Genomic DNA, 27,736 nt, shown 5'->3' on the forward strand with positions numbered 1-27,736 from the left:
TTTGGCCGGGATCTGGGGGCCATTTAGTTGCCTTAATGCGTCCGCGGACAATTATCAGACAACCATCAGGAAACAAACAATTCTAGCCAAAACCAGTTTCCTCTTTCTCGATGTCCGATTTCTAAGATGCAAGCGAGCTCGATTTACAAGATCGAATGCTCTAGGCGCCGAGGGGCTTGAATTGGCCCCAAGCCCACCGGATTCCTGCTGCACCGCTAACCCATTTTGATAGTAGAATCCCTGTAAGCCCCTCCCGAACCACCTTTACCCCTATTCAATTCATGACGTGTCAAATGAAGGCGACGAATCAGTGAGGTTTAGGATCGGGCCGACTCTCAATTACCTGCACCTTGGTCACAGGCCATTCCTCTTCTAGCTGGTAAATGCGGCTGAGCGCGATTCCCTCCACACTGATCCTAGCGCGCCAGAAGCGAGATGGCTTTAGCTGCGTGGGAAAGCTGCACCTGGCTTAAACCTGGAAACAACCCCCAGCCAGTCCCTTTTCCCAAGTGCTCCCCGCTTAATCCCCGTGGCGAAGGGATTGCCCATAATGATTCCGTCGCATGGTGACTTCACTGTCGGCTGGGTCACTGCAATCAGAAAAGAATACACGGCAGCCCGACAAGTCTTGGATGAGGAATTCGACACCACAAATTTCGTTCTTCCCCGGGGCGATCGCAACACCTATACCTACGGGCGCATCGGGAGTCATTATGTATTGATCACATGCCTCGAAAATGCGCAGTGTGGCATCAATTCTGCCTCCGATGCAGCCGATGACATGAGAAGCAGTTTTCCCATGATTCGCCTTTTACTCATCGTGGGAATCGCGGGAGGAATACCGACCCTGGGTAATGACATACGATTGGGGGATATTGTGGTTGGCACTGAAATCATTCGCTACAGGAGTACCGCGACCGGTGAATTCGAGCGTTCCGGGCATGTCGAACCCGCAGGCCGGGCTCTCTTTACAGGCACACAAGGTCTTGCAGTTCAGCTAGATGAAGGCTTAGACCTATACAATTTGCTGGAGAAAACATTTACCAAGACACAGAAAATCAAAGATGACTATCAAAAACCGCAAGAATGTATCGACCATCTTTGGATAGCTGACTACGAACACGATTCTTCTCAATGTCTTTCTTCCGTCGATGAAAGAAAGCTCGTATCTCGGCCCAAGCGTCCTGACTATGATCGCATAAAAGTACATTCCGGGAAAATCGGTTCGACGGACAAGCTCACGAATAATGCTGGCGTGAGAGATAATATCGGGAAGAAGTTCGGTGTCCTATGCTCAAAGGAGGAGCCGGCGAGTGCGGAAAATAAATTCCCTTGTTTGCATATTCGAGGCATCTGCAATTATGCCGACTCGCACAGCAACCATGCGTGGAAAGGATATGCTGCTGCGTCTGCTTCAGTTTACGCCAAAAAGCTTCTGCAAACTATTGCCCCTGAAGAAGTCTGGCGTATGAATATCTCAATTGATATAAAGAACCTTCAACAATTTGTGGAGTATTTGGTCTATGAAGTGAGCCAAGCGACAAATATCTCAGCTCGACTTGCCGAGCAGAAAACAAGATTGATGACTACGAGCCGCGCGCTTCGTGGAGTCAAGACAGGTGTGGAGCTTTTGGTCCAGCTGTCACAAGAGGCAGTCAGTGATAGCCAGCAACAGTTGATTGATGCACAAATCATGAGAGATCGTTGGGACGCCCTTGCGGCTAGTCAAGGAGACCTTAGGAAGGCGCTTAATACCCTTGGTATGCATATCAAGAACTTGCAAAAGTCGGTGTCCTCGAAGGATTCAAAATTGGAATGCGATCGATTACATCTACGCGTCCAGATGAGCGCTGCAGCCCTTCAGGACCTGAGCAATATGATTAAGCCATTCTTCAATAACGTGACAAACTTTCATGACCAGGAAGACATGACGCCAAGTGATGTGACAAGCATTGCTGCCTCAGAGAGCACTCGGAAGTCCAGCAACCTCACTCAGCTGAGCGGAAGGTTCAGCGATCTTAGTACTAAGGCCTTTACAAAACCAGAACGACACAGCTCAAAATTATCTATCAGCGAATCATCCGAATCGAAAGACACCGATGAAATTGGCTTGTCTGCTGATGCCTCAGTACACAGAAAGGGACACAGGTGGTCGAATTTGTTCCGAAAAGAAGATCACAAACAAGAAGAAACCCGTATCGAGTCACCATACTCAGAAGGCGAGAGAACCAAAGGTCTTGGAGTGGGCTGGCGATATTCATTTCAGACAATGAAAGGCAACATGTCACGGTCTGACGTTTCTATCTTCCAAGAGCAGCGGTCTCTGGAAAGACCAACAGAGAAGTCTTTTACACCCATTTCGAGCGACAGGAATACGTCCAGACATACTACATCCAAGGAGCTTGTCCGATCGGATAGCCCCCAAGAATTGCCAGTAAGTGCATTCTAAGTAATCAAAAGATCCTCTGTGCTGACTACTTCGTTCCCTTCCCCAGGGCAGAGCTAGCTTCGAAGCCTATTCGCCTCCGATGCCTTCAAGATCCCCGCCTATCCCTCGTCGTCCCTTGTTCAGTCCAACGTCTACTGGAAACTTCAGTTTTGGCTCTGTAGAAAACCTTCGAGACCTTGGTAACGATTGTGACGTATCGGAATTGGATTTCAATCCCCGCAAAGAAGTTTTCAAAACCTTTGATGACCGGGGAAGTTATCGATCTCCGTCTCCCAGGCCTACGGTTAGGTAGTCGTACCCATAAGATTAAATTCGTACAATAGATATATAATAAGCTCATATTCACGTGTTTTCAACCTCAGGCGTGTGGTTTAAACGCGCAAATACCGCAAGAGCACGCGAGAAACACAAAACCACACTAAACAAGCAACTTAAACCGGGCATCCTTGCAGAGATGCGGGGCATTTTATACCTTACAGTCACATGATGAGGCTGAGGCTGACTGGGTTCGAGTATTTATTGACGCTTTGCCCGCCTAGATTTCTGAGATCGAATCCACCCCACTGCCTTATGCCTCACAAAAGTACCAAATATATTTTGTGACCTTATCACAGGTCTATGCCCTGGAGAACACCTTCAGCTTTACTGTATCCGTATCTACTCCACATAGACCAGAGCGCAGCCAGAGCGTCTTCAAGATGTCTTCTTTAAACCTTGAGTCGACGCCATCTCCTTTCTCCACCGTGCCCTTTCCGCGCGATCCAGATTTCGTTGATGTCGGAGGCCTCATCGGTCAAGTCCACTTTAGATGCTCCTCCCAAACAGAGCGTCCAGTGATATTCGTTGGCGCAGGTGGGACAGGGTTCGTCAAGAACTACCGAGGGGGAGACTTAACGGCTAATACTGAAAAGGAAGTCCCATCTAGCTATCGAGTACTCATACAGAATGCGTGAGAAGTCGCCTGATATATGGGTCCTATGGATCAACTCACGCACTCCAGCGCGCTTCCAGCAAAGTTGTGCAAACCTTGCTGAACGTGTCAAGGCTCCAGGGTATAGGAATCCCGAAACCAATAAATTTGGCATTCTGTGTGATTGGTTGCAAAATCAGCGATCAGGAAGATGGTTGCTTGTTTTGGATCACATCGATAATGCCCGATTCTTTCACGAAACAGGCCTTGGGGGACCCGATTCCCTATTTGATCTTCTTCGTCGGTGTCCAAATGGAACGATTATTCTCACGACCCGAAGCTTCGACGTTGTGGAACAGTTTGATAGACGAGGAGATCTTGTCTTAATCCATCCGATGAGAATGACCTATGCTGAAACCCTACTGGAGACGAAGTTGAAACACCAGGAAAGAGACAACGAAACGGTCGGCATGGCTCTTGAGGAGCTCCTATTTCTACAGCTCGGGATTGTCATTGCAGCAGCTTATATCAACTATCGAGGGGCTAGTTATTCTGTGGGGCGATATGTCGACGATCTGTGCAACAGCGAGTTCAGTGCACTTAGTCTTGCTGATATTGATCAACATCACGTGAATATGAGAGAGTGCCTAGTCATACCATGTCAATTGGCAATCGAGTACATTCTCGAAATCAGACCATCTGCAGCAGGTCTTCTGTTTCTGACAAGCTTCTTTGACGAGCAAGGCATTCCCGAATATCTTCTGCGAAATCAACCTGAGATTGAAGAGTTTGAGGTCAGGGTTGAGAAGGAGGACGCCTCGGATGCTTCTTCATTCACCATTGTCGATGGATTCGAGGATGATGTGGAGGTGTTGAAGGACTTCTGTTTAATTGCTGTTGAAAACACTGGAAAGACATTCAGAATGCACAACCTTGTCCAATACGGCATCAAGCAGTGGCTTAAAGCACATGAAGCATTGGATGGATGGCAGCAAACCTTTCTTACCAAAATCAGCAAGGAGTTCCCAGCTCCTACCGCAGAGACCTGGGAGACATGTCAACTACTTTTCCCCCACGCCCAGACCGCAATAACAGACCTACCAAGAGAATGCTCGAACGAGTTATTCACGGAATGGATAACCCTCATCCACAACACTGCGTCATTTGCCTTCCAACGAGGGGATATTTCAGGTGCACAACAGATGATGCAAGTTGCAATGGACGAGCAAAATAGGAAATTAAGCGCAAATGACCCATCAATTCTCACCACCAAAGACTTTATGAGTCAAACTCACTACTCATCTGGTCACTGGCAAAAGGCGGAAGCCTTGAGCACGGAAGTTCTAGCCGAAAGCAGAGGAATTCTTGGACATGAGCACCCCGACACCCTACGCCGACAGGCAAAGTTGATCATGCTATACATGAAACAAGGTCGATACCAAGATGCCGAAGCTGGATACACCGAGCTTGCGGCAAGCTCGAAGAAAGTCTGGGGATCTCAGAATTCAGATACACTCGAATGCCTCAGTAATCTCGCCACGGCACTCGCAATGCAGGAAAAGTGGATAACAGCAGAGATTGCGCTTCGCGAAGCAGTCAATGGAAGTATCAACGTTCTCGGCGAGGGGAATCCAACGACTCTCGAGCGCATGAAGAGCCTGGTAAAGGTCTTTCTGGCGCTAGGGCGCGCTCGTGCTCGAGAGGCGGAGACACTGCAGATTCAAGTTGTAGATATTTCCAGGGCGGTTTTTGGTCCCGAGCATGTTAATACGGTGGATAGTATGAATGATCTGATAGATATGTTCTTGCGCTCAAACAGATGGGAAGCGGCCGAGGCCCTGCAGCTGCATGTACTGGAGGTTCAGAGAAAGCTGCTCGGTGAAGATCATCCAACCATTTTGGCTAGTATGGACAATCTTGTTTTCCTTTGTCTCAAGCAAGAGCGGCTGCATGATGCTCAGTTCGTGCAGAAAGGCATCATAGATATCTCGACGAACAAGCTTGGTGCGGAGCATTATTTGACGCTGCGGGCTCTGAGCAAAATGGATGATATACGCAAGGAGATCACACATTTCGAGCAAGAAAACGCTCCGGAAGTGCCCGAAAGATGGTTATGATATGCACGGGACAGCAATTACACTCCAAGATTGATGGCTGCCATGAGTGGGTTTATTTTGAGCGTTCTCTGAATACTAGTGCGAGTTTAGCGGGCCGCGAATGATATTCAATATGATTTTGATAGAATTAGCAGACGAGGTATATCTTTGCAAAGTCTAATAACACGCTATTCTTCTATAATGTATATATCAATTAGCTCATTCGTTTCCCGAAGGACTTTCTCGCTTGTTGAAAAGAGGCGCCACATAAGAATATAAGAGGGACAATATTAGTAAATTATTTGGCCTTCCAGAACAACCAACCGAAGGCCGCAACGAGCTTCAACCCGGCTGCCATCCACAGCGCAGACTCCATACCGCCGCTGCTGCGACTCAACCAGCCACCCACGATGGCACCGATGAGCAAGAACACCACACCTCCGATACGGCGATTGCGCTTGACATTGTCGGTCGGCTTCTGGAGGATCTTTGCGTCGGACGCGATATCGAAGTAGACGCTTGTAAGAACGACCGTCGGGATCTCGTTGTATCCCAGCGCGCGACTACAAGTCATCCCACCGGCGGACTGGAAAGCCAGCAGTCCAATGGGGATGAGCTCTAGGAACAGGGGTCCACCATCCAGGGACGAATCATTCGAACTGTGTGGGATGAGATCGGCTTGGATGAGAGCGACGGCGATGATGATGAGGGCTGTCTGCACGAGGAAGGACACAAAAAGGGTACCGCGGCGGAGGGAGCCGACCGAGCGCATGGAGATGGAGAAGATCATTGCGCCGGAGAAGAAGGAGGCGATGGAGACGAGGGACTTGAGCCAGCCCCATGGCTTACTGGTTGGCTGATTGGATGCACCGAGACCAAGGAAAATGGTGTTACCTGCTCGCACAAGGTCGAAGGTCAATACGTGTTCTCGGGGGCTTGTGTTCGGTGAATCATACCCGTCTGCATTCCCAGGAAGCAGGACCACGCATTATAGGCACTGCTGTCGCACAGACCAGTCAAGAAACAGAGGAGCAAACAAACCAGATCAGCATGGCTGGGGTTCAACTCTTGCTTCCATCGGCGCGTGATTGTTGACGTATTGCGCATCTCCGAAGAGGGACTGGCCTCCAGGTCCGGTGTCGGGGCCTCCGCTTGTTTCTCCATTCTTGTCCCTATGAGCGCGCAAAGCGAAGAGTGGCTGGGGGGTCTATTGGAGAGGTTGAGGTGACAGTGGAAGAGGCTTTGAGGGGATTCCGAGGGAATAAAAGACCGTGAGAGGGGAAAAAGGTGCGGTGGAATGGGAAAATGGAGTTGCCGCGGCGAACTAAACCGATTTCCCGCTCAATCACGACATTGGCTAAGAAAACTCTTCTCCACTACCGTAGGGCTGACCCGTGCGGAGTTTGTCGGTTCTTCAGGTCCCTTTCTATCTGATTGTAGATTATAGAGACTTTGATGCAGTCATTCCTGAAGTATTAACGTGTCGCAGAACCCGGGAGAAACATCGGTCTTTATACAAAAGAAATAGCTCACAGCTTTCCGATTTTTACCCGGTTCCTGGACCCGTGCGACTAACGCAATCGAACGTGAAACGACCAGAACCCCGAATGTGCCAAGAAATGTCGAGGCGATCGCCCCGAGCCTGGCTCACCGGAGGGATAAGCCTGCATGTTGCAGCGATAACCCTTCCGTTCGAGCGAAAGATACATGGATGAAGGGAATCTCAAAGCACCATGCGCGGAGATAAGTGGGATGACCACGAAGACTGCATCTAGAATCATACCGGTATGCCCAGGGCGGTGGTTATATAACGGATAGGTGAACCGCCAAGGATTGGTGGCTCTGTTGCTGCAGAATACATCCAAGCAGCTTCCGATACTACTGTAGCAGTCTTGACCGACACAACACGGATTCGGCACTTCGGCGTCCTAGGGGCTGCTTTAGTGCCGGAAGATAATACCGGTATCGCATTGCCGTGATTGTCCCTAGTGTAAAGAGGCACCAGAGTAGCACATATGGAGGCATAGACTAACTTGCAGGCTACCAAACCCCTCCAGCGCTAAACCAATCGCGCCAGGCACTAAATCGGCTCCCACCTATGACATTGGTATAATTCCAAGATTCTGGCATGAATGTGGATTCGCGCGTCCTGGAGACCCATTATTCTCTGCTGTGAACCAGTTATGTGGCTCAATGGAGCCAATCGCCCTCGTCATGAGTTGGAATCCAGTTTATGATAGCTTGGCTTGGGAAATTATCCAAGGATTCTTAACCGGAAGCTTCTAACATTAATCTAAGACTTCTTCTGCTTCCAAGCTCCAATGCCTCTCCGTTGCACATCCATTCCATCAAGCTAATTCCTATGGTGGAGAGCTTTTCCATTGCCGGATCCGCTCTTCTATGGACCCTGGATCCTCTACTGCTCTGATTTGCACATTATTTCATTCCGTGCCGATCATCCTCGACGATTTTTTTCCCTCTTGACTGTGCCCTTTCATTGACTTCCATAGTCTGGCTCTCTTAGCATCACCTCGTATATTTATCGCGGGCCGATGCCCGCCGATCATCTATGATGTCTACACCCACATTCCAAACCACCAAGCCGTTTACGCGACTTTTCAACTTGTCCAAATTTAAGTTGCTAGCCGTGTTCCTAGCACTGTCCATAACCCTTCTTTTGGCATCATATGGCTGGAAAAAAAGTCTCGATCATCAATTACCCGCATTGCCTGCGGAAAACAATGATCCGGAACCGGATTTTTGGAATTGGCAGACAATCACCCATTTTCAAAAGTATAAATCGAAAGGTCCATTTACAGCGGAAGACATATGCGCCGACTTCCCTTCAAACATTCTCGAACGCGTCCAGGTGGTCTTGAAAACTGGCGCGACGGAAAGCGCAGACCGCATCGATGCCTCCATGAACTCAGTAACGCGCTGCATCTCCAACCTCCTTGTCGTCTCGGACCGTGCGACCGAGCTCCACGGACATCGCGTGCACGACGTTCTCGCCGATCTGGCACCCCTTGCTGAACAATTGAATGTCACCGATTTCAAAATGTACGAAGCGTTGCGAAACGGCGACAAGAACGTCGGTGGTGCGGAGGGTTGGCGGCTAGATCGCTTCAAATTCTTGCCGATGATTGAACGTGCAAAGGAAGCGAATCCCACCGCTGAATGGTTCGTTTTCCTCGAGACAGATACGTATATATTTTGGGATAATCTGTTTAGACTACTGGATCAGTTTGATGCAGGTGTGCCCTTGTACTTCGGTTCGCCTTCGCCAGGGTTTTGGCTGGAAAACGAACAAAGAGTATGGTTCGCATATGGAGGCTCTGGCTTCGTTCTTTCTAGAGCGGCCGTCGAGATCCTGACAGAGCGTGAAATCGGAGAATACGGAGAATATCTCGAGCCCTCTGTCAGCGAACGCTATATGGAAGTGGTGGATCGCGACTGCTGTGGAGACTCGGTACTTGGATTTGCACTTTATCAAAAAGGAATCAACATATCTGGATTGTGGCCCATGTTTAATGCGCATCCTTTACATGGGATCCCTTTCGACGCCAAGCACTGGTGTCAACCCGTTATCAGCTTGCATAAATCCTTGTTCTCCGATATGACGGGATTGGCTAAATGGGAGAGCAAGCGGGACAGAACGGTATGATTGCCCGTTGGTGATGACATCACGGATACGAATGCTGACCTTCAAATCTAGAGCCCCGTCCTATATTCCGACCTAGTCGATTATCTTCAATTAGGAGCACTGCCAGACCGAGTCGAATGGGACAACGGTGACTTTGGCGGGCATATTGAACCGCCGGAGTCTGCAGCGCATGGCTCATTGGACGCGTGTCGACAAGCATGCCAAGATAGTGATGCGTGTCTCTCATTTACTTGGGATTCGGCTGGGCAATGCGTGTTTGTTCGCACAATACGTCTTGGGGCCGGGAAGAAGGTCTCGCCTAATAAACTCACGGCTGGGTGGGATAATCCGGGGATCCAAAGGTGGCGCGATGACAATAGGTGTGAGGCGCCGATGTGGGTGAAGCCTAGCATTAAGAGAATCTTTTAAAATGTTTATAGATTGTACAGTACTTAATACCCAATAGACGGACATGGTTCCGAGGTTTAATGTGATAAATGCCAGGTTTGGAAAATTGATCATGATATTGTTTGTACAGATGCATTCGATTCAAATATGGACAAATATGCAATTCTATATGAGAAGCCAAGGGGTATCAAGGACGCCGGCGCCCACGTAAGACTTAGATCGGGAGATGGCCATGCTCATTAGTCTCCTCATCCTCTTTGGGCGTAACCAGCTGGTATAATCCGCCCATATCCGGTCTGCGGCGCCGTAAACGACGGAACACAGCGCAGTATAATCCACACAGAAGACAACCAAGAGAAAAGATCATAATGATTGTTACGCCCCACGGATGGTCGGAAGAGAAGCTTGTCGGGGGCTCCGAGCCTCGTGAGGCAACTTCCGTCCTGCCGATGACCTCACCGTTCGCATTCACGGCGGCGACACGGAAGTAAGAGGTGACGGCAGGCGTGAAAGGAACCTCAGTCTCAAATCCAGAACGTGGAATCTCGTCAACAACAGAAAATGTCATATTTGTAAGACTGTCCCCATCCCAGGCTTCGAGAGCCCATGAAGCGACTTCAGTCGCTCCATTCCAACTGACAAATACGCTGTCCCCTGCCATCGCGGCATCGGGCAGAGTATCCGGCATACCAACCCAATTGTCCTTGAAGACTCGGTATGACATTGTTCGGCCAAAAGTGAAATAGGCAGATGCGCCAAAGTGCGTGTTGCAGACGACTTCGCCATCGGCCGAGAACTCGGTAAACGCGGCACTATGGCCCCAGCCAACCAAAACATTGCCGGTATCGAGCAACTGCACGTTGCCCTGTGTAACGGCCATCATGTGTTGCGGGTGGTCGTATCTTGTCACTACCCTGGCTTCGCGCGCGGGAATATCCAACTCGATTAGGAGACCTTGGCTAACCGCAGACAGGTCTCCGTTGTCGTTAGCCGCGTTATTCAAGAGCGTGATCCGGTCAGGACCGCGCCAGCGAGCGTCGTGCTGCCATTTGAAGCTAGTTGCAAAGCCATCGTCGTTGAATTCGTTGTATTTCCCGCCCAGGGTCCAGAGTACCTGACCATTTGAGTCGATGCAGGTAACCGTATGTGTGTGTCGCGCAGACACGAGATAGTGGCCCTCATCGTTCTTGTCCACGCTGTTCATATGGAAGTAATCGTAGCCGAGGGTTCGTTCGTGACCCTTATCGCCCAGTGGTTCATAACTGGTTTCAGGGGGATAGGCATGCGACGATCGCCATTCGAATAGTAGTTCGCCAGTCGCGATGTCAACTTCTTGCACGACACCTTCGTAAAGCCAACCGAGTTCGGGACCTCCAACGGACGTCAGATCGGCCGGGATGGGTTCGTAAATGGTGAGGAGCGCGGTATCATTAACTGTGATTTGGAGATCGTGAAGATCGCCCTGAAGAATGCCAACAGGGGATATAATGTATTTAGGGGTATAGGTTGAATCGAGCTGTCCCAAATCCAAGATTAGTCCCTGCAGCCAATAAGAGATTAGAAGAAATCTTCCAATTCCGTACCATATACCATGATCCGCGCCCATGTCCGTCTTCTTCATCTCCCTGCCAATAAGTGACGTAATCATTTCCCTTGTAGTGTTGAACTTTAAAATCCTGAGTCGTCCCCCAATTGTATTTTTTGTAAACAAGCTCGCCCTGGGCGTCGAGAATCATTGGCCCCGGGTGTCGAACGGAATCACCCCGTGGGGCAAGGAAGGTATATCGTTGGTCGCATTTTGCACCGGCCGGAGAAATCTCAACAATTGGGGACTCCTCGTCGAAAGAGTGGTATGTTCGTGAAGGACCAAATCCATAAAATCCCAAGTCATACCTGCTCATACCAAGTCGAAATCGGAATCTCAGAAGTTGTGGCACTACAAAGAGGTAGAATAGAACGAATCCTCCGAGGGCTAGTAGAAGCGCCGGTAATAAACGTCGAGAACCGAGTCTGTGTGGTCGATCGCTGCGGCCAAGCCAAGAGCTTAAGCGCAGGGTGGCGGAAGAAGCCCGCATGAACATTGGATCATTGCAAGTCCTCGACAACGACTCTTTCAGGGGGGTATGGGATGCAAAAAGTGTCAAAAGGAGCGGAGCGGAAATTGGATGGGGATCACTTCAGCAGATATATTCGCGACGCCACCCCTTCCATAACCTTGCCTCGCCGACTATCCGGGACAAACCCTCCCCTTGCTGGGCCTCCCCGCAAGCAGAGATTCCCTAGCCCAAAACGTGGTGCACATCCTTCGGTGCGTACCCTGATTCGGCGTTCCATAGAAGGTTTTCCACTTGCCAAGTTTAGGGTGGAGTTCGTCTGGCGGGATTGCGTACTTGAACCAGTTTTCCTTTACCCGGACGGGGTTTATTTGATTATCTGTGGATGTCCTCGACTGAACCACTTATCGAGTTGACCAGTCAGAGGGGACTGTGGGTCTCATTTCGCAGCGAGTCCCGTCAAGACCCCAGGGACCGTAGCGCCATCGCCCACGCGTCCTCCGTTGCAACCGGCGAGATGTGGCGCTTTGAAGTGTCGGATGTGGGTTCGTTTTGGCAATCTACGGCCAATCAGGTTGGCACTTGGCAGCGCCTGGCCGTCATGGATATCTGTGGGTTCGAGTCGCTAAGGCAAAAAAACAATTGAAATAAAAGGAAAGTTATGAATGAACAATTTTTATGACAGGGAAGACTGCAGATTTCATGTTTGAGAATCCGTTCAGTTTCCAAGGTTGGAAGTGGGAAAAGGAGAAACTATTGTCTCCACCTACCTTCCGTTCTGAACTCCCAAAACGGAGGGCGGTACGCAGTACGAGCGGAGTCAAACTAAACGAAATAGTTTCCTTGTATTTTGTGCATACACATCTTACGACCCCTTATGCCATTCATGCGCAATCATGCGCCATCACTTGGACCCGTTCAGATTGCTTTCGATCAGTCAACTCGGGCGGGGAACCCTGATTAGGATAAGCTTGTGTTCATTCCTGTTGAACTCGGCTATAGCGCTCCAATCTGTCAACTTCAACTAACTCCGCAGGGTAAAATATAGTGGACACCAAGAACCGGAGAATGCAATGGTGAACTAATTGTCTTGGTGCATTGTAGCGAGATGATGTCCCCGCAGGGTCACGACTTAACTTACCGCATTAGGTACACTGGTCTAGCGCCACATAGCTACTCAGCCACTTTTCTACACTGTTTACATACGCGTACCAAATAGCGGAGTCTACTACATACGCTTCTAGATTTTCTTCAAGTGGGACCAATACTTATATTGGAGGCTGCTGATTTGACCGTTTCAAATTTGTCTCTCTTTTGTTCCACAGCTGTTTATTTTTTGTCAATCTTGCCAAGTTGTGGAGCTGATAGACGGGTTCATGGAAATAATACTCCGTAGAGGTCCGTCACGGATGCTCAAGTCTAAAACCTATGGCATCAAATTAGCCAATTAATTAATTCAACGACTATGCCGTTAATCTGACAGAATGTCCGTGCGCCTTTACCCTTGTCTGCCCCCTTATTAACAGATAGTCAAATTCTTCTTGACTAATGCCTGGAACTAATCATAGCCATTGCTGGTCACGAATCTCTTTTGATCTGGGTATGATATCAACATACAACAAAGCTAAGAAAAAAAAGAAAAAGAAAGAAGTGAGAGAGAGAAAAGGGAAACTCAGAACAAGACTAACAATAGCTCAGTCATGCCGGAGCAATGATCTCCACCGGCGCCCAAATCTTGTATTTCTCCTTCTCTCCTGCAATATCTACATAAAGCTTCCACTCCAGTGTGTGAGTATGCTGGATATTATATGTCGTGAAAGATGGCCCGATGACGGTTCCTCTCCACGCGTCCAAAGGCAACGTTTGGTTTCCAGCTTTGAAACCGGCTTTATGAAGAGTCAGTTGGAACAGATTGCCGAGATTTAAGGGTGCGTTTCCTTTCCCGGTGGTAATGACCAATGGTTGATCGAGAGCTGCGATGATGCTCTGTAGGTTGAAGCCGAGCTTTGTGTCATATTCATTATCGTGGACCGAGTCTGTAAAGTTTCCGGCTGACAGACAATGGGTCTTGACGCGGAGCGATGCTTCAATATTCATAATGCGGATAGTTTGCGCAACATCCTTGATGCTGTCGCTGGTTCTCTCAAGATTGGGCATGATCTCTAATTGCAGAGGCATTGGGGTTGGGTCGTCCAGTTGAAGGGACGACGGGACGGTAAACAGCAGGTCGAAATGAAAGGCAGGCACCTTTGACGAGGAGAAGAACTTTTGTACATTCTGCTTGAACGACAGGTCTGTATCTTCCATTCCCGACTGCAGTCGGTGTGTGGAGACGAGTCTTGGTTGCTTGATCATTTTTGGTATACCACTAGTCTGTGTGACTGGGTGCCGGAGGGTGATAGGACGGATGGCTTCATGAGATGTTTTGTTTCCTCCAAAATTGTATTCCAGGCGAGCCTGGAGATAATATTCCACAATCTCGGATGAGCTAGGGTTACTCCCCCATCTTGTAGTTTCGGAATAGAAGGACCCTGGCAAAATGTGGTGAAGAGGATGGTCTATGTCGAGTGGGATGAAACTGCACTTCTGGCTATGGTTTCGTCTGCAGTACTCCATGGGCTCATATGGAATATTGACAGAGACTGGCCAGCTCAGTGACTCATTGCTCCCCTCGGCAAGATGCAAGGGTCCCTGAAAGATGACCATCTCGTTGAAGTCCACGAGCTGCCAGTTGTCGCGATAAACCGATCTGTTATTGTTTCCTCTCCGTACGGTTATCTTGACCTTAACGCGACCGATAAAGGATAGTTTTATGGTGGCATTGGGGGTAACAATTGGTACTTTTCGAACCAAGTTGCCGATAATAGTGTCGCCGGGTGCATAGGCCCATCCTGCTGGTGCCGCGAGGTCGAACTGTAAGGCTGGACTCCCAGCAGCGTAATGCTGTGGCATATTGATTTTTTCTTGCCTCAAGGAGTTCCTATAAGATGTTGGAAGTTGATCTTATCAAGCCGATGGTGAAGGGTCCAGGGTCCGCCCCCATTTTGCACCGCCTTGGACGGGGCTGCCCAGTGGGGTCCAAAAACAAAGCCAAGCGACAAAATGAATGGGAACAAGGCTGTGGCTAGTCATTTCGATTCTACACAACAATGTTTGAAAATCGGGAATTCTTAGACTTGAAGACCAGGACCTTAGTCCTCGAGTGCGGACCTTGGAATAGGACTTGGCTTTGATTGAGCTTTCAAGATAACACTAGTGAGAATCTCTCACCTTGACGGATCAACATCCAACTGGTTTATCTATACCTACACTCGCCTACTGGGTTTCGTGAAGTTGGTGATGCTGCATGCTGATTAGCCTGGACCACAACCGGCATTGATAGGCACCTGCACAGGTGTTGTGGAGCTCCATGTGTATTAATTTAAGTTTAATGATAGCCATTTATAATGACACTGCATCATTAGAAGGTCTCTCTGGGCTACTTTTTATTCATTGGATGATTGGAAGACTTGATCAAAGACCTAGGTCAGTATTACTCTAGAGGGTGCCAAGTGGAGGAACGGTCGGGAGAGATTCCAGGGATGACGGAGGCTTTTCATGATCTACTATGTACTCGGCGACTGACAGTCATGGTTAGATCCAAGTTTGATTCTAGCTCTCATCTCTGCCCAAACCTGAGTCTATCGCACTTCAACTGACTATGCAAGGCGGTCATTCTCTAGCCATTTTAGCCACGGGTGGGACTAACGTGACATACTATAGATGCGTATGCGGACAGGTTTTACATTGCTATTCCATACGGTCGCTTATCATCGACTACCATAAATCTGAGGTAGATGAAGAATATATCCGGAATACAGTACAAGGAAAAGCTATTCATTTAATAATTAAGAAACATGGCACTAACTATTAGACTTGACCCAGAGACTGATGAGAAGTGGAGTTGTCTCAACCCATTTTTGAGTGTTCGCGTCTCAGGTCAGAACTTTAACAGGCTGTGTTGCGCGCCTGGCGCGCACAGCTCTATACCACAAACACACTGCACTTTTGATCCATCCTGCATTTTCACATGTTACTTTTACTCATATCTTTCAAGATAAGAAAAAGTGTTGATCAGTCTGCATTTCCCTCTGAGTTGGCCCGGCGGCGCCACCCGGAATCCCATGGTTGTCCTTAGTGGATCACCTGAAATCCATACAATGGTCATATCGAGCTTCGAGTTTAGTTGGTCGAGACTTGGCCAAGCCCGCCACAGCACAGACACGGCAACGCTCGGAGCTGCTGTACCCCTTTGACCGAGAGGTGTGACCACGCCAGCACCACGCAATGGCCCTGGTCAAAGCATTCCATGCATCAATGCTCCACGTGGATGCGCATGCAAGAGGGGAAAGACTCCAGTCAAAATCCCGCTCGTTAAAACGACATGGACAAGGAGCCAATAATTCAAAATCGGGAAATGCGTCATAGCGCACTAGCGATCAACTAGGCAAAAATGATATGCTGATCAATCGATTTAAACTCCACCCGGAGAAGCGCCGCCCACCGTTCCATTGTCGCTGATTGGCTATTTGCCCGGTTTCTGCAAGACCCCCTGTTCTCCTCTGATCTCCAATTTTTTTTCTGTGAAGTTTGGTTCTTCGTTGATTCTTATTTTCTCACGCAAATATGTCGCGCGACAAGGAGCTCAGAGCCCATGAGGCTGCTGTTGAATCTACAGATCAGGATGACTGGGATATGCAGCGCCTGGGCAAGGTCCAGCAGTTGAAGGTGCGTTGGAACTGGAGTGTGGGGAGGCGCGTGGAGCGCATGAACTGACTAGTCCGCGATAGAGAAACTTCCGATTCTATTCGATCCTGGGGTTCACGACGACCCTGATGGCTACCTGGGAGTCGATTCTGCTGTGAGTTGTATTGCGATAACTCGGATCGCATCGGACTTTGCATACTGACCAACCGTAGGACGAGTACCTATGGCCTGACTGACGGCGGTCGCGCCGGCATGATCTATGTCTACATCGGCTCCTTTGTTGGATTCTTTGCTGCGGTCATTTCGATGGCAGAGATCTCTTCTGTGTACGTCTTACCACTGATGAGTTGCCACGCATCCATAATAGGTTCTGACTACTCTCCAGTTCACCGACGTCCGCTGGTCAATACCACTGGGTCAGCGAATTTGGCCCTCCAAGAGCGCAACGGTTCCTGAGCTACCTCACCGGATGGCTGTCAGTGTTGGGCTGGCAAGCTGCTTTTGCCAGTATCTGCTTCCTGTGTGGTACTCTCATCCAGGGACTGCTTGTTTTCAACTACTCCGGCGATACCGGCTATGTATACGACTTCCACCGCTGGCACGGGACTCTTCTGACAATTGCCATCGCGGCCGTTGGAACCCTCATCAACACATACGGTGCGAAATTTCTGCCCTCTCTCGAGGGTGTCATCTTGTTCCTTCACCTGGGTGGATTTGTCGCAGTTTTAGCTACAATGTGGGGAATGTCATCTGGAAAAGCCCCGAACGAGGTTGTATGGAAAGAATTCTCAAACTCGGGTGGATGGTCCAGCATGGGGCTAGCTTGTCTCGTGGGCCAGTTGACCCCGATTTTCTCATGGACTGGACCTGATGCTGCGACTCACATGGCCGAGGAGGTCCAAAATGCCTCCTTTGTCATTCCCTGGTGCATGGTCTCTACCGCCTTGGTCAACGGTAGTCTGGGATTCGTCATCCTCATTACCCTCTTATACACCATGGGACCCATTTCCGACGTGCTTGACCCGGCGAGCGGGTTCTCGTTCATCCCCGCTGTTCAGCATGCCACTGGATCCATGGCAGCCACCAATGGAGTAGCGGCGATCATTCTTGTGATGGAAGTTTGCAGCGCTATCAGTATTCTTGCTACAGCCTCTCGACAGACCTTCGCTTTTGCCCGCGATAATGCTCTACCGTTTTCTAAGGCCCTGTCGCATGTTAACAGCCGAACCCAGGTTCCGGTCACTTCTGTATTGGTCTCCACTATCATTACTGTCTTGCTCAGTTTGATCAATATTGGATCCACCGCCGCCTTCAACGCAGTTGCATCTGTCATGATTGCCGCACTCTTCACAACTTACATTCTCTCCATCTTGGCCTTTATCCGAGCCCGACGCCTTCCAGGCGGAATACCACCTTCTCGTTTCTCACTTGGTCGGTTTGGAATGCCGATCAACGTATTTGCAGTTGCCTGGCTCTGCTTTTCGATTATCTTTACGTTCTTCCCCACTGCCAACAACCCGACCCCTGTCGATATGAACTGGTCGATTCTAGTGTTCGGCGTTGTCGTCATCTTTGCCATTGTGCAATATTTCGTCCATGGCTCTCGTATATACGAAGCGCCCGTTACACAAGTACGCAAGACTAATTAATAGACTTGAACGCCCGGTCTTTCGGGATGCGCTACATAGATTTTCTTTTCTTATATTTTCTCTTTCTTCATTCCAAAGGAGCTTGATTTTTCGGACCGGCTGGCCGGTGATTTTTTACATTTCATACAGCATTTAACTAGTACCTTTGGGTATCTCTGGCCACAGGCCCAATACATAGCACAATATTCCCCAGAAAATTCCCATATCACCCAATAAATGCAGTTTTCAGTTCAGATAGTTCGTTGCTAGATTTAGAATCTCCTCCAACCCTTCAGTGTAATCAACACCAAGCGGTGCCATCATATCAACTCCAGATAGCACAGCCGGCTCAATACTTGTGATCTCAGACCAATGTCTATGATTTGCTGCCCTCACAGCAGATGGAACTTGCAAAAGTGACTTGGACCGACCAGGTAAACTTGCGCGATCATGTTGATAAAAAGCTCGAATAATGTCTGCGATGTCAAGCCCATTCTCATGCGACGGAGAACCGGGGAGAACTGAAGGCCTCCGCAACTCAGGGACAAGATATCTTCCGCGTTTGCTTAACTGCTCGGCCTCGAGCATCGCCCTCAATAGGGATACACCACGCTGGGCAATCATGTCTGATTCGCAATGCGATAGGATTTCAATTCCGTCTTCGATCAGCTGTTGATGTTCGGATGATTGGCGATCTGCTACCGATTGGTGGAACATATCCAGGCATAAAATAATCTGCAAGAATGTCAGTCAGTTAAAGCAGGTGTGAACCATGTTGAACTCCTCACTTACACTTGCTGTAACACTGAATGCCTGATGTATCCACAAGACAGGTCCACCACATCGACTCGCTTCCTTCTGCTCTTTAATTATCGTGCGTGACGCAGCCACGCAAGTCTTTCGCGTGAATTCAAACATTGGGTTGGAAAAGCTCAAACTTAAAAACTTTCTGTGAATCATGATAACCTTGTGCGCGGAGCTAATAGCGAGACTTTTCCGTGCCCATGGAACGTAACATGGCCAATCAGGATCCAACGGAACATTCTGTAGATAGCGAGGAAGATGTTGGGTGGCTAGCGTGCGCAGACGACGATCATATTTCAGTACCTCCTCATATCGAGTATAAAGAGTATTACAGGAGATGATATCATCCTGTAGACCTGGCATCAAAGCGGCAATGTCATAGAAGAGACGGGAATAGCTTGTCACAGATGGATGATCATCTGACAGAAAATTCATTTCCTCGTCACAGTTTTGAGGCTTTGTTGTACCAAATCCCAGCTTATGGATTAAGTAGCTCTCGGTAAAGGGAATTGAAAACCAGTCTTGGATGCAGAGCTGACACCAGACCCGTCGGCCGATCTCCCGATCGACAAGACCAGATGGTGAGGCATCACTAGATTCATCCAGCTGATGTAAACCAAGTCCTTGTGCGATTCGAACAGCCGAAGCTAGTAGCACCGAAAATCCATTCGAGTGCCCTAGCATATGAGCGGACATGGTGAGTGTCGCAATTGCTTCAACAGAGTAGATAGAATGACAGGCCATATAGTCTGCTTGATGTAGACATGCTATTGTAGCCTTCAGCCATCGTTTTGATAGAGTGTCTTTCTCTCGGTCGCGAAAACCCCAAGACTGAGATATCGGTCTCGGCGCACATGCCATTGACCCTGTAAGAACGGCGAAGAGGAGCGCTATCCACTGTAGACGAATTCCAGCTCCTGTGATCTGACCCTCGTCTTTCTCATAAAATAAATCCAGCTCTGCTAGGAAGGTTTTCGCATGGAACGATCCGTGATACCAAAGCAGGCAGTCACAGTGATAGTGAACGAGTTGGTAAACCTTGATTTTAGTCGGAAGTAGTGCCTGGCATAGGGCTGCTGCTGATAATCCTGACACGCCAGCATCTTCTAATACGTCTTCAGCGGGTATATCGCCAGGCGAATGGTCGATATTGTTTTGTCTTGCGATCTCATCTTGATAGGTAGGGTCTTTCCGACGGCCCCATGCAAGGAACTCGAGTATTGTTGCAGCATCTTCCACCTCCCTGGGCGTATTCTCTGCATCAACATGACCCGAATTACGAACAGAGAAAGGGGATCTCTGTGACTCTGCCGGCGAAAACGAAGTGCTGTTGACTGAGGGATCGGGTCTCAGAATTCGAGGGCGTGAAGAGGCTTCGTTGGACTCGTTCAGTGCCGCCTCCAATTCATTCACCCTTGACTGAAGCCTTTCAATAATCCCTTCAGTATCTACTGCAGAATCAGTCGTCGGCCGGGCCAGGATAGGGCGCTCAATGCGCTCGGATTGAGCAGCGCTGTGGCTCGGCGAGGTCCGCTCGCGCGGCCGAGTACATGGTGTTCCTTTCTTGGTACAGTTGCGACATGGAAGAATCTTGTCACACTTCACTTTGCGTCTTGTGCATTCAACACATGCTAGACGCTTTCGGTGGACTCCGGAGATCATGTTTGTAAAAGTAGATGTACAAGGGAGCGTTGGCTTATCTATGACAGAGGGGCCAAGAGCCAATTAATCCTCGGCATTACGCAGCAGCGGATCTTCTTATCTGGGGTTGAGGATGAAGAGGGCGAAGTCCAATTAACCCACCTCACATGCTCGTATGGAATAAGATGTGAAGACTAAGAGTGTTCTAATCATCGGCCTCTGCTTTCAACGTCCGTGCCAATATTCCCGACGTTGTAATCAGTCTTCGTAATTAGTACGACATTCGTGGATCCTGGGGTGCTCGGCCGACCGCCTCGGCCGAGGTGATTGATAGGTCAGACGAGACCATGATTCAATAATATGACAGCCCTACGTAACTACTCTATCGATCTATTTATATGGGACCGATACTCCCTACCTTCTACTTGCATCGAAAACCCTCTCAAGTATCTGTGTCACGTCAATAATCGCAAAATGGCTCAAACCAGATATGTCGACCGCCCGATTCCTCAAATCTCTCTCAAGGACTTCGACAATCGCATCGATGAAATTACCACCGAATTAGTCAACGCTGCGGAGAACGTTGGATTCTTCACACTCATTGACCACGGCCTTTCCAAAGAAGACATTGAATCCATGTTCATGACATCTAAGAGCTTCTTTGAGCTCCCAGACGAGACGAAGAAAACAGTACCCTGGAATACCAACAATGTGGGGTGGGAGAAGAACTCACAGATTCGACCATCTACTGGAAAACCAGACAGTAAGGAATCCTATCAGTTGCAATACGGAGACAACATGAAGGGGTTATGGGTTGCAGACGAGCATCTCGCAGGGTTCCAAACTACTTCCCTGGAGTTCATGCATCGGGTGCAGGGCGTCTCAGAAAGACTAATGCGATGTTTCGCTCGAGGTCTGGGATTCTCCGAAGACTTTTTCATCAAATGCCACGATGTGGCACGACCAGACTCTCAAACCACCATGCGACTACTTCATTACTTTGCACTGCCGGAGGAAGCGGACGGCAAAGTGTATCATCGCGCTGGGGCACATGCCGATTGGGACTTTCTGACATTACTCTTCCAGAAAGAGGGGCAAAGTGGGCTGGAGATATGTCCGGGGCGCGAATCGGTCACGGAGTTTGGAATCGGGGACGAGTGGACCAAGGTGGAGGCCAAGACCGGGGAGATCGTGTGCAATATTGGGGACTTACTCATGTCTTGGTCGGATGATCGGTTCAAGTCCACCTTTCATCGGGTCAAGGCGCCGTGTGAGCCGGGTGATTATTTTGGGGATAGGTATAGTATTGCATACTTCAACCAGCCCTGCAAGGATGCGTTGATCCAAGGGCCACTGAAAAAGTATCCAATGGTGACCGGGGCTCAATTTACCGACAGTGCGATGAAGAGGAATTTTGCTGCGTTGCAGGAGAAGTTGAAGACGGTCACTGCGGCATGATAGGAGGGCGCTTTCAGATTCTTTGGCTTGTTCGCGTTGGGGTCATCCGGGCACTAGTCAGAGATATTTGCTTCATTGAGAAGCTGTGATAGCGCTTGGGAGTGGTAGTTTGTGGACCTGAAACTCTCGTCAAGTAGGAAAAGAGATGAAATGAATATGATACTCGTTATAAGTTTCCAAAATCCCACCATGTGGAAAATCCGTCAATGTTACCCAACGTTGATTCTGACTCGGGGTATCCAAGAGTCTCCATGTCGACAAATTGTGAAGGGTCGGCCCATAGCCAAGGGGTATTAGCCATAAGACTGTCAGCAGGGGCCACGAGCTTGTCGCCAAGTGGAGCGATTGGGGAGGTTGGCGCCGAGGTAGCGATACGGGGCATCTTAGGTGGTATGTGTGCGGCCGAGCCGCCGTCGGTAGTATTCACCGTGATGTCGGGAGACATGGCGACAATAACTTCGAGGGTGGAAGATGAATTTTCCTTATCTTCTTCAAAAACCATAGGCATCAGAGAAGGATGGAGCAGTCCGGCTGTAGGTGTCTCGTCAAATGTTGGTAAACACTTGATTTGTAGCACGTCCCACATCAGAGGAATGCTAAGATGAATCCTCGAGGGCTCCCAATCAAAGTCTACCTTATCCGAGCCGGAAGCAATGCGTGTCATTTTATCCAGTGTCCGGTCCTTGACATATTGGGTTAATTAGAAGACCCTTAGTAAGAATGGGATCAGCATACCAGGGTTTGACAGGCAGGGGAAAATGAAACAAAGCTTTTCAAGAATCTCCTGCATTTTGAAAAGTCGGTTTTGGACTTGTACTTCAATCTGGGATCGGCGGCACAGCAGAAATAAAGATGCACTGTAGCAGCTATAGCAGCGGCGTGCCCGAAGAACGGATCGATTAATCGCATTTTCTTATCGGAGACCATGTCAATCATGCGAACGATCCAGGTGGCATGTAGCATGACCACTTCTGAGGATCTTCGCCAAAAAGTGTTTGGAATCGTCAACTTGTGATTGTACTGGGAAGCCACAATATAAAGAAAAGGGTGATTCAACACTGTCAGAATAGTGTGATAGGTAAATTGGAGCTTGAGCCAAGAGGCCCAATAATCCCGGTTCACCCGTAGTTCATCTGGTCGACGCTCATAGAACTTGACCGAGTCATATCTGTGACAAAGTGACAATTTGTTCTCGAGCTCAGTGAGGTCGGACAAGACCATCGCATACATCGAGTCATGCCGCCATGGCTCTGTCAACTTACTTTGTGCACAGTCAAACACATAGCTCCTGACACGATTCCATACCCATCCAAAATGAAGGGCTAGATTCCAGATTCCAATGTCGGATGAACTTGTGCAGCCGATCGTATCATTAGGCAGTGGCGGGGGGTGGTGAGCCGGATTCTCGATAACCTGCTCGCTACCCGTAGAAAGATAAAAAGAACGTAGAACCTCAGCTTGAACACTCAGTAAGCCACCCATTTGCCCGTAAGTCTGTTCGAGTGACTGGAGGCTCCAAAAGAGTCTTTTCTTGCGTTCGGCAGATAGGCATTCGATCCCGTACGTAGAGTTAAGATCCAGCATTGCGGAGCGGCAAAGCTGGAGAGCGAGACCGAGATGAAATCGTCCAAGTGGTCCGTTTCCATCTAGAATTTGTCAGAGTCCCTTCTTTGTTCCCCGTCGAGCATAGAGCAATCCTACCTAGAAAGGAAGAATAGGACAGAAGACACAAGCTTTCGATCGTTTCAAGCTCGATTGTCCCATTCGCGATACGAAGCATTACCAATGTCCGTGCGGTATCCCCATATTGCTGTACCTCGTCGCGATCTTGAGAGAAACGCGAGGTCAATGTTATAATGCTGCAAACAAGTTCCTCAGAGAGGTAGCTTGGATCCTTCACTTCTTCCCGTTCGAAGCACCATATCGGTTGTCGATGACAGTATTGAAAATAGAGTTCGATTGCCCGGGAAACTCGAGAGGGGGTATGGCCTTTCGTGTCTTCAAAGCCAAGCCCGAGGAAAGGCTCATTCAAATTACCACTGAACTCGTTCGATGATGGACCTGATGGGATCGAGTAGCTTGTTTCTTGGTTGTCCTGCGGCTTGACTTTGTTTTGATCAGGAGGACTTGATCTTCATAACGTTAGTATTGAAAGACAGATAGTGTTCAGGTCTTCCCTCTTACCCTTTGCCGCTGAGAATAAGATTGACCTTCTCCTCGAGATATGCCAGCCGATCGGCCTTGAAGCTGTTAGTTTGTGGGGTACAGAGCGTATAAGAGTACTATCATACCGATGGTCCGCCGCGCGAGCCCTTGGAGGTAGTAGTGTAAAGACATGGCTGATTGAGGCGAACGCAACTTGAGCAAGATGGCTTCTCAGCCGGACACCTCGTCTTCTTCCTCCTAGTTGTCAAGGAATCAGGATAAAAACAAGGAATATTTTCTAGGCGCGACTTACCTGCAATTAAGACAAGCCTCATGAGATCGCAATCTACCACGATTGCCGTCCCGTGGCATCATATGGTCTGAATACGTCAAAGGTTATTCTATGGAAAAAGAAATATGTTGTGAATGATGTATTGGTTAAGTCTTGCAAGACAAATAGCTGGGGCTAGCAACAAAAGAAATAACGTCAGAGGATGTATTGGAGGGAAGGAGATGGCAATGACGATCGGTGCGGGGAACGGAGCGATAGCGATGGGAAAGTCTCGTTTTCGCATTCTAGATCGCGCCGAGAGCCTATTTGGGGCTAGTTCAGGCTTTGACTGGCTGTCCCCGCAGAACCAAGTGTCCAGGTTGGAAACGGTCTGTGTACGGGATTTTGGCTTACGATGTAACTTAACCCACTCAAAGGGGCAAATCTATCCCGCAACTAAGTCGAAAATGCCGCGATACAGAATCTTGGTCGCAGATCCATGCTAGGAGACCGATTCGTACCAATGGCGTCCTCCGTATATGTGAGTAAGTTATGCTTTTTTTCCAGCAAAATTAGGGTCTTTATCTCTTCGTAACGTTATCTGACATTCCCAATCAAGAAGGTTGATTGAAGTTCTAGTGACGTTGTCAAGATAAGGACCCCGCAGATTACACTCTTGATAGCAGATCTTTGCTGGGAAAGTCTCATATTCAAAGAAACCTTAGATATCGTTTCAGGCATGACTGACCTTAAATGCTTGATTCAAAAATAGGAAGGGCCTGTGATAAGCTAAATAAAAATGTGGCACATTATTCGTGAACGACTAACGGGTAGAAGCCAATGAACGCTAACATCAAAATCACGCCAAAATGCGACCGTGGAAAACACAATCAGTAAGCAAGAGCCTGATTACCGGCTGTCTGACATCCTCCCCCACAGCACCCGGTAGCCTGTGTAGAGCAATCCGCCCCCTGCTTTTGGGTGGTCAAATTGGTACAGAAGTCCATGTCCTCCTGACTTGTGGTGGCAGTGGTAGGAAGGGCCTGGCGGGATGGCCAAATCTGCCGTCCGGTTTCTTCTTCACGCTTGTGAAACTCGGTAACAAGGTCTCGCACGATGCCTTGGAAGTAAAGCGGCCCCTTCTCCAGCTTCGGGTGAAGTTCACCGTTGACAAAGACTCCGTTACTCAAGTTCTTCTGGGATTCGGTACAGAGTTGTTTGTCTTCGGCCATGATCCGCTTAAACATCTGGTTGACGTGCTCAAAGTCCTCATCACTTGAGCCCTTGTGGCGGTAGACCTCATAGCGCATCGCACAGCTAGTTGGTGAGATGGGAACAAAGCGCTGCATGAAGAAGAAGTGTGGCCTTTTTGGTTGTCAGCAAAGATGTTCCGACAAGATGAATGATAGCATAAGGGCAAGCTCACGAGACAGTCATAGAGGCATTCGGGAAGTAGTAGGTGCTGCAAATATTCATGCCCTTGGCGATCTGCTCCTCTGTGGCACCAGGGTGGTGAATTATACTAGCATTCTTCGTATCAACATCGTAAGCTTCGAGGGTGGCCACCGATGGAACATCAGGGTGTGCAGTTTGGCAGTGGTAACATTCATTATAATTGTCGGCAAGAATCTTCCAGTTATAGTCGCCGTTCATCTCCCACGTGTGGTCAAATTGGTATTCGCTGAAATCAAAGTCTTGGAATCGCGACTGCAAGTCGATCCCCTTAAAGTCGTCTTCCCAGGAAATTTCCGGTTTCTCTGCACTATCCAGATTGACCCAAATGAAACCATTGCCATCTACATGAACATGGATAGAGAACAGTCCATTCTTTGATTTGTCAAATCCCTCCAGCTCTTGATAGCCTGGTGCCTTGGCGAGTTTTCCGTTCAGTCCGTAAGACCAGCCGTGGTACTTACAAGCAAAGATTCGTGCTGTTCCGCTGTCTGCATCATCTGCGACGACTGGAAATGCGCGATGACGACAAACATTGTGGAACGCGTTGATATTCCCATCGCGATCGCGGACAATGATGAAAGGGAATCCCGCGATGTCGTATTTCAGATAGTCACCAGTCTTTGCAAGGCGCAGCTTATGCGTGGTCAAGAGCCACTTTCTTGAGAAAATAGCTCGTCGTTCAAGCTCATACATCTCTTGAGAGGTGTACCAATTGGCCGGAAGAGCTCTTGCGAGGGAATTTTGCAGGGGAGCCTTGTCCCCCGCGGGGTCGCTGTAACCCAGATAGCTCTTTAGCATTGATGTCATGTCGTGGGGATTTAAATTGAAAACTCTTGCTTCTAGATTTTGATCTCCTGGTTTGGTGATGAGAAAGGGCATCATATATACTTAGCACAGGCTTGGCATTTGTGATCGGTGCTGGACCCACGGCTAGAAGCCGGTGCCGGTCCTGTGATCGGCTCCTGTATCTGGCTCCGGGTGTCAATGACATGCACTATCGAATCAACTTTGCGGGACTTGAATGTCACAAAAAGAGATAACACGGCGAGCGGTATTTTAGCCGGGTCTCTGCTCTACGCCACCCGCTTTGTCGGTCCGTATACCGTATTCTCTTTGATAATAGGGGAAACTGTGCTAATTCATATGATTTGGCCAGCGTATTCGCAGCTACAAATCAACCATAGGAACGTGACTCTAGGACTTCTCTCCTTCTTTCAACCACCACCACTGCGCACCCTCGATACACCAACTCTGAATGAAACATGACAACAGTGTCATGTTACAGAGCCAGAAGACACGACCCCAAAGTCAAAGAATCATGTTCTATAAATAATTCGGGGAGTGGTAAATCGGTCAAATTCCCATCTCCCAAGGTTACTTCCTAATGAGAGTATCTACTTGGGGGAGGCTGGATAGATGAATCCATCCATGATAAGTAATATGTATAGTCCACAGACACCCCAAAGCATGGGCTGCGTAGAGTCTCCCCGATTCACTCTCTTTCACAGAGATAGGTCTTGGAAACAGTAAGGCTTACTCACAACCATTACTATGGAACAGTGTCTCTTGGAAGAGGTGGGAAAAGAGCCTCGCACTTGCGTAGCTTATAGCGGTCTCTGGTGTGTAGGATTGCCAGTACTGAAGCCTCAAAACCCCCATCTATTTTTTTATGATTATTAGATGGATAATAGTGTGCAATTGATCAATCCTTGGGCTACTTAGATGTCAAAGCAACACATAGATCATTTCAATTATATATAAGAGAAAGTCAGGTAGCATTCTCGTGATATGGAGAGGAACATATTCTCCATTTTAGGTCCACGAAGAGTAGGTGATTTGTCGCCCAGCACAATCAAGACATGGTCGCACCTGGCAAATTCACCATGAAAAAACCAAAAAAAAAAAAAAATTCGATTATAGTTGCTCTCCATATTGTAATTGAAATACTAGTGTATTCTGCCCCAGGGTTTGAACGGATTGTCTCAGAAATGAACGGCAGAGACTTGTGGCGCAACACATGATTCACCC

General features: G+C 48.7%; 11 protein-coding genes across 11 annotated transcripts; 5 read left to right on the forward strand and 6 right to left on the reverse strand.

Moving 5' to 3' along the window:
- Positions 1 to 550: 550 nt before the first annotated feature.
- N7484_004664 (uncharacterized protein) lies at positions 551 to 2,449 on the forward strand (the record flags this gene model as incomplete). Its single annotated transcript, XM_057115084.1, has 1 exon — positions 551 to 2,449. One exon carries the CDS (start codon positions 551 to 553, stop codon positions 2,447 to 2,449), a length of 1,899 nt encoding a protein of 632 aa, XP_056975224.1.
- A 1,833-nt stretch (positions 2,450 to 4,282) lies between these two features.
- N7484_004665 (uncharacterized protein) lies at positions 4,283 to 5,476 on the forward strand (the record flags this gene model as incomplete). The annotated part of the gene is made up of 1 exon (XM_057115085.1): positions 4,283 to 5,476. One exon carries the CDS (start codon positions 4,283 to 4,285, stop codon positions 5,474 to 5,476), a length of 1,194 nt encoding a protein of 397 aa, XP_056975225.1.
- A 277-nt stretch (positions 5,477 to 5,753) lies between these two features.
- N7484_004666 (YoaK family protein) lies at positions 5,754 to 6,619 on the reverse strand (the record flags this gene model as incomplete). The annotated part of the gene is made up of 2 exons (XM_057115086.1): positions 5,754 to 6,349; positions 6,412 to 6,619. The coding sequence occupies 2 exons, from the start codon at positions 6,617 to 6,619 to the stop codon at positions 5,754 to 5,756; spliced, it is 804 nt and encodes a 267-aa protein (XP_056975226.1).
- Positions 6,620 to 8,027: 1,408 nt separating this feature from the next.
- Positions 8,028 to 9,527, forward strand: N7484_004667 (glycosyltransferase family 31 protein; the record flags this gene model as incomplete). The annotated part of the gene is made up of 2 exons (XM_057115087.1): positions 8,028 to 9,113; positions 9,171 to 9,527. The coding sequence occupies 2 exons, from the start codon at positions 8,028 to 8,030 to the stop codon at positions 9,525 to 9,527; spliced, it is 1,443 nt and encodes a 480-aa protein (XP_056975227.1).
- A 193-nt stretch (positions 9,528 to 9,720) lies between these two features.
- Positions 9,721 to 11,587, reverse strand: N7484_004668 (arylsulfotransferase family protein; the record flags this gene model as incomplete). Its single annotated transcript, XM_057115088.1, has 2 exons — positions 9,721 to 11,046; positions 11,090 to 11,587. The coding sequence occupies 2 exons, from the start codon at positions 11,585 to 11,587 to the stop codon at positions 9,721 to 9,723; spliced, it is 1,824 nt and encodes a 607-aa protein (XP_056975228.1).
- A 1,671-nt stretch (positions 11,588 to 13,258) lies between these two features.
- Positions 13,259 to 14,512, reverse strand: N7484_004669 (uncharacterized protein; the record flags this gene model as incomplete). The annotated part of the gene is made up of 1 exon (XM_057115089.1): positions 13,259 to 14,512. One exon carries the CDS (start codon positions 14,510 to 14,512, stop codon positions 13,259 to 13,261), a length of 1,254 nt encoding a protein of 417 aa, XP_056975229.1.
- Positions 14,513 to 16,225: 1,713 nt separating this feature from the next.
- N7484_004670 (uncharacterized protein) lies at positions 16,226 to 17,955 on the forward strand (the record flags this gene model as incomplete). Its single annotated transcript, XM_057115090.1, has 4 exons — positions 16,226 to 16,327; positions 16,390 to 16,460; positions 16,519 to 16,632; positions 16,692 to 17,955. The coding sequence occupies 4 exons, from the start codon at positions 16,226 to 16,228 to the stop codon at positions 17,953 to 17,955; spliced, it is 1,551 nt and encodes a 516-aa protein (XP_056975230.1).
- A 225-nt stretch (positions 17,956 to 18,180) lies between these two features.
- N7484_004671 (Zn(II)2Cys6 transcription factor) lies at positions 18,181 to 20,400 on the reverse strand (the record flags this gene model as incomplete). The annotated part of the gene is made up of 2 exons (XM_057115091.1): positions 18,181 to 18,669; positions 18,727 to 20,400. The coding sequence occupies 2 exons, from the start codon at positions 20,398 to 20,400 to the stop codon at positions 18,181 to 18,183; spliced, it is 2,163 nt and encodes a 720-aa protein (XP_056975231.1).
- Positions 20,401 to 20,853: 453 nt separating this feature from the next.
- Positions 20,854 to 21,837, forward strand: N7484_004672 (uncharacterized protein; the record flags this gene model as incomplete). The annotated part of the gene is made up of 1 exon (XM_057115092.1): positions 20,854 to 21,837. One exon carries the CDS (start codon positions 20,854 to 20,856, stop codon positions 21,835 to 21,837), a length of 984 nt encoding a protein of 327 aa, XP_056975232.1.
- Positions 21,838 to 22,003: 166 nt separating this feature from the next.
- On the reverse strand, positions 22,004 to 24,357 carry N7484_004673 (putative C6 transcription factor; the record flags this gene model as incomplete). Its single annotated transcript, XM_057115093.1, has 6 exons — positions 22,004 to 22,519; positions 22,573 to 23,483; positions 23,539 to 23,969; positions 24,022 to 24,077; positions 24,129 to 24,240; positions 24,296 to 24,357. The coding sequence occupies 6 exons, from the start codon at positions 24,355 to 24,357 to the stop codon at positions 22,004 to 22,006; spliced, it is 2,088 nt and encodes a 695-aa protein (XP_056975233.1).
- Positions 24,358 to 25,143: 786 nt separating this feature from the next.
- N7484_004674 (aromatic ring-hydroxylating oxygenase subunit alpha) lies at positions 25,144 to 26,515 on the reverse strand (the record flags this gene model as incomplete). Its single annotated transcript, XM_057115094.1, has 2 exons — positions 25,144 to 25,618; positions 25,680 to 26,515. 2 exons carry the CDS (start codon positions 26,513 to 26,515, stop codon positions 25,144 to 25,146), a joined length of 1,311 nt encoding a protein of 436 aa, XP_056975234.1.
- Positions 26,516 to 27,736: the final 1,221 nt, after the last annotated feature.

Source organism: Penicillium longicatenatum (assembly GCF_028827895.1).
Source record: "Penicillium longicatenatum strain IBT 33135 chromosome Unknown contig_2_segment0_segment0, whole genome shotgun sequence".
Taxonomy (NCBI): Eukaryota; Fungi; Ascomycota; class Eurotiomycetes; order Eurotiales; family Aspergillaceae; genus Penicillium; species Penicillium longicatenatum.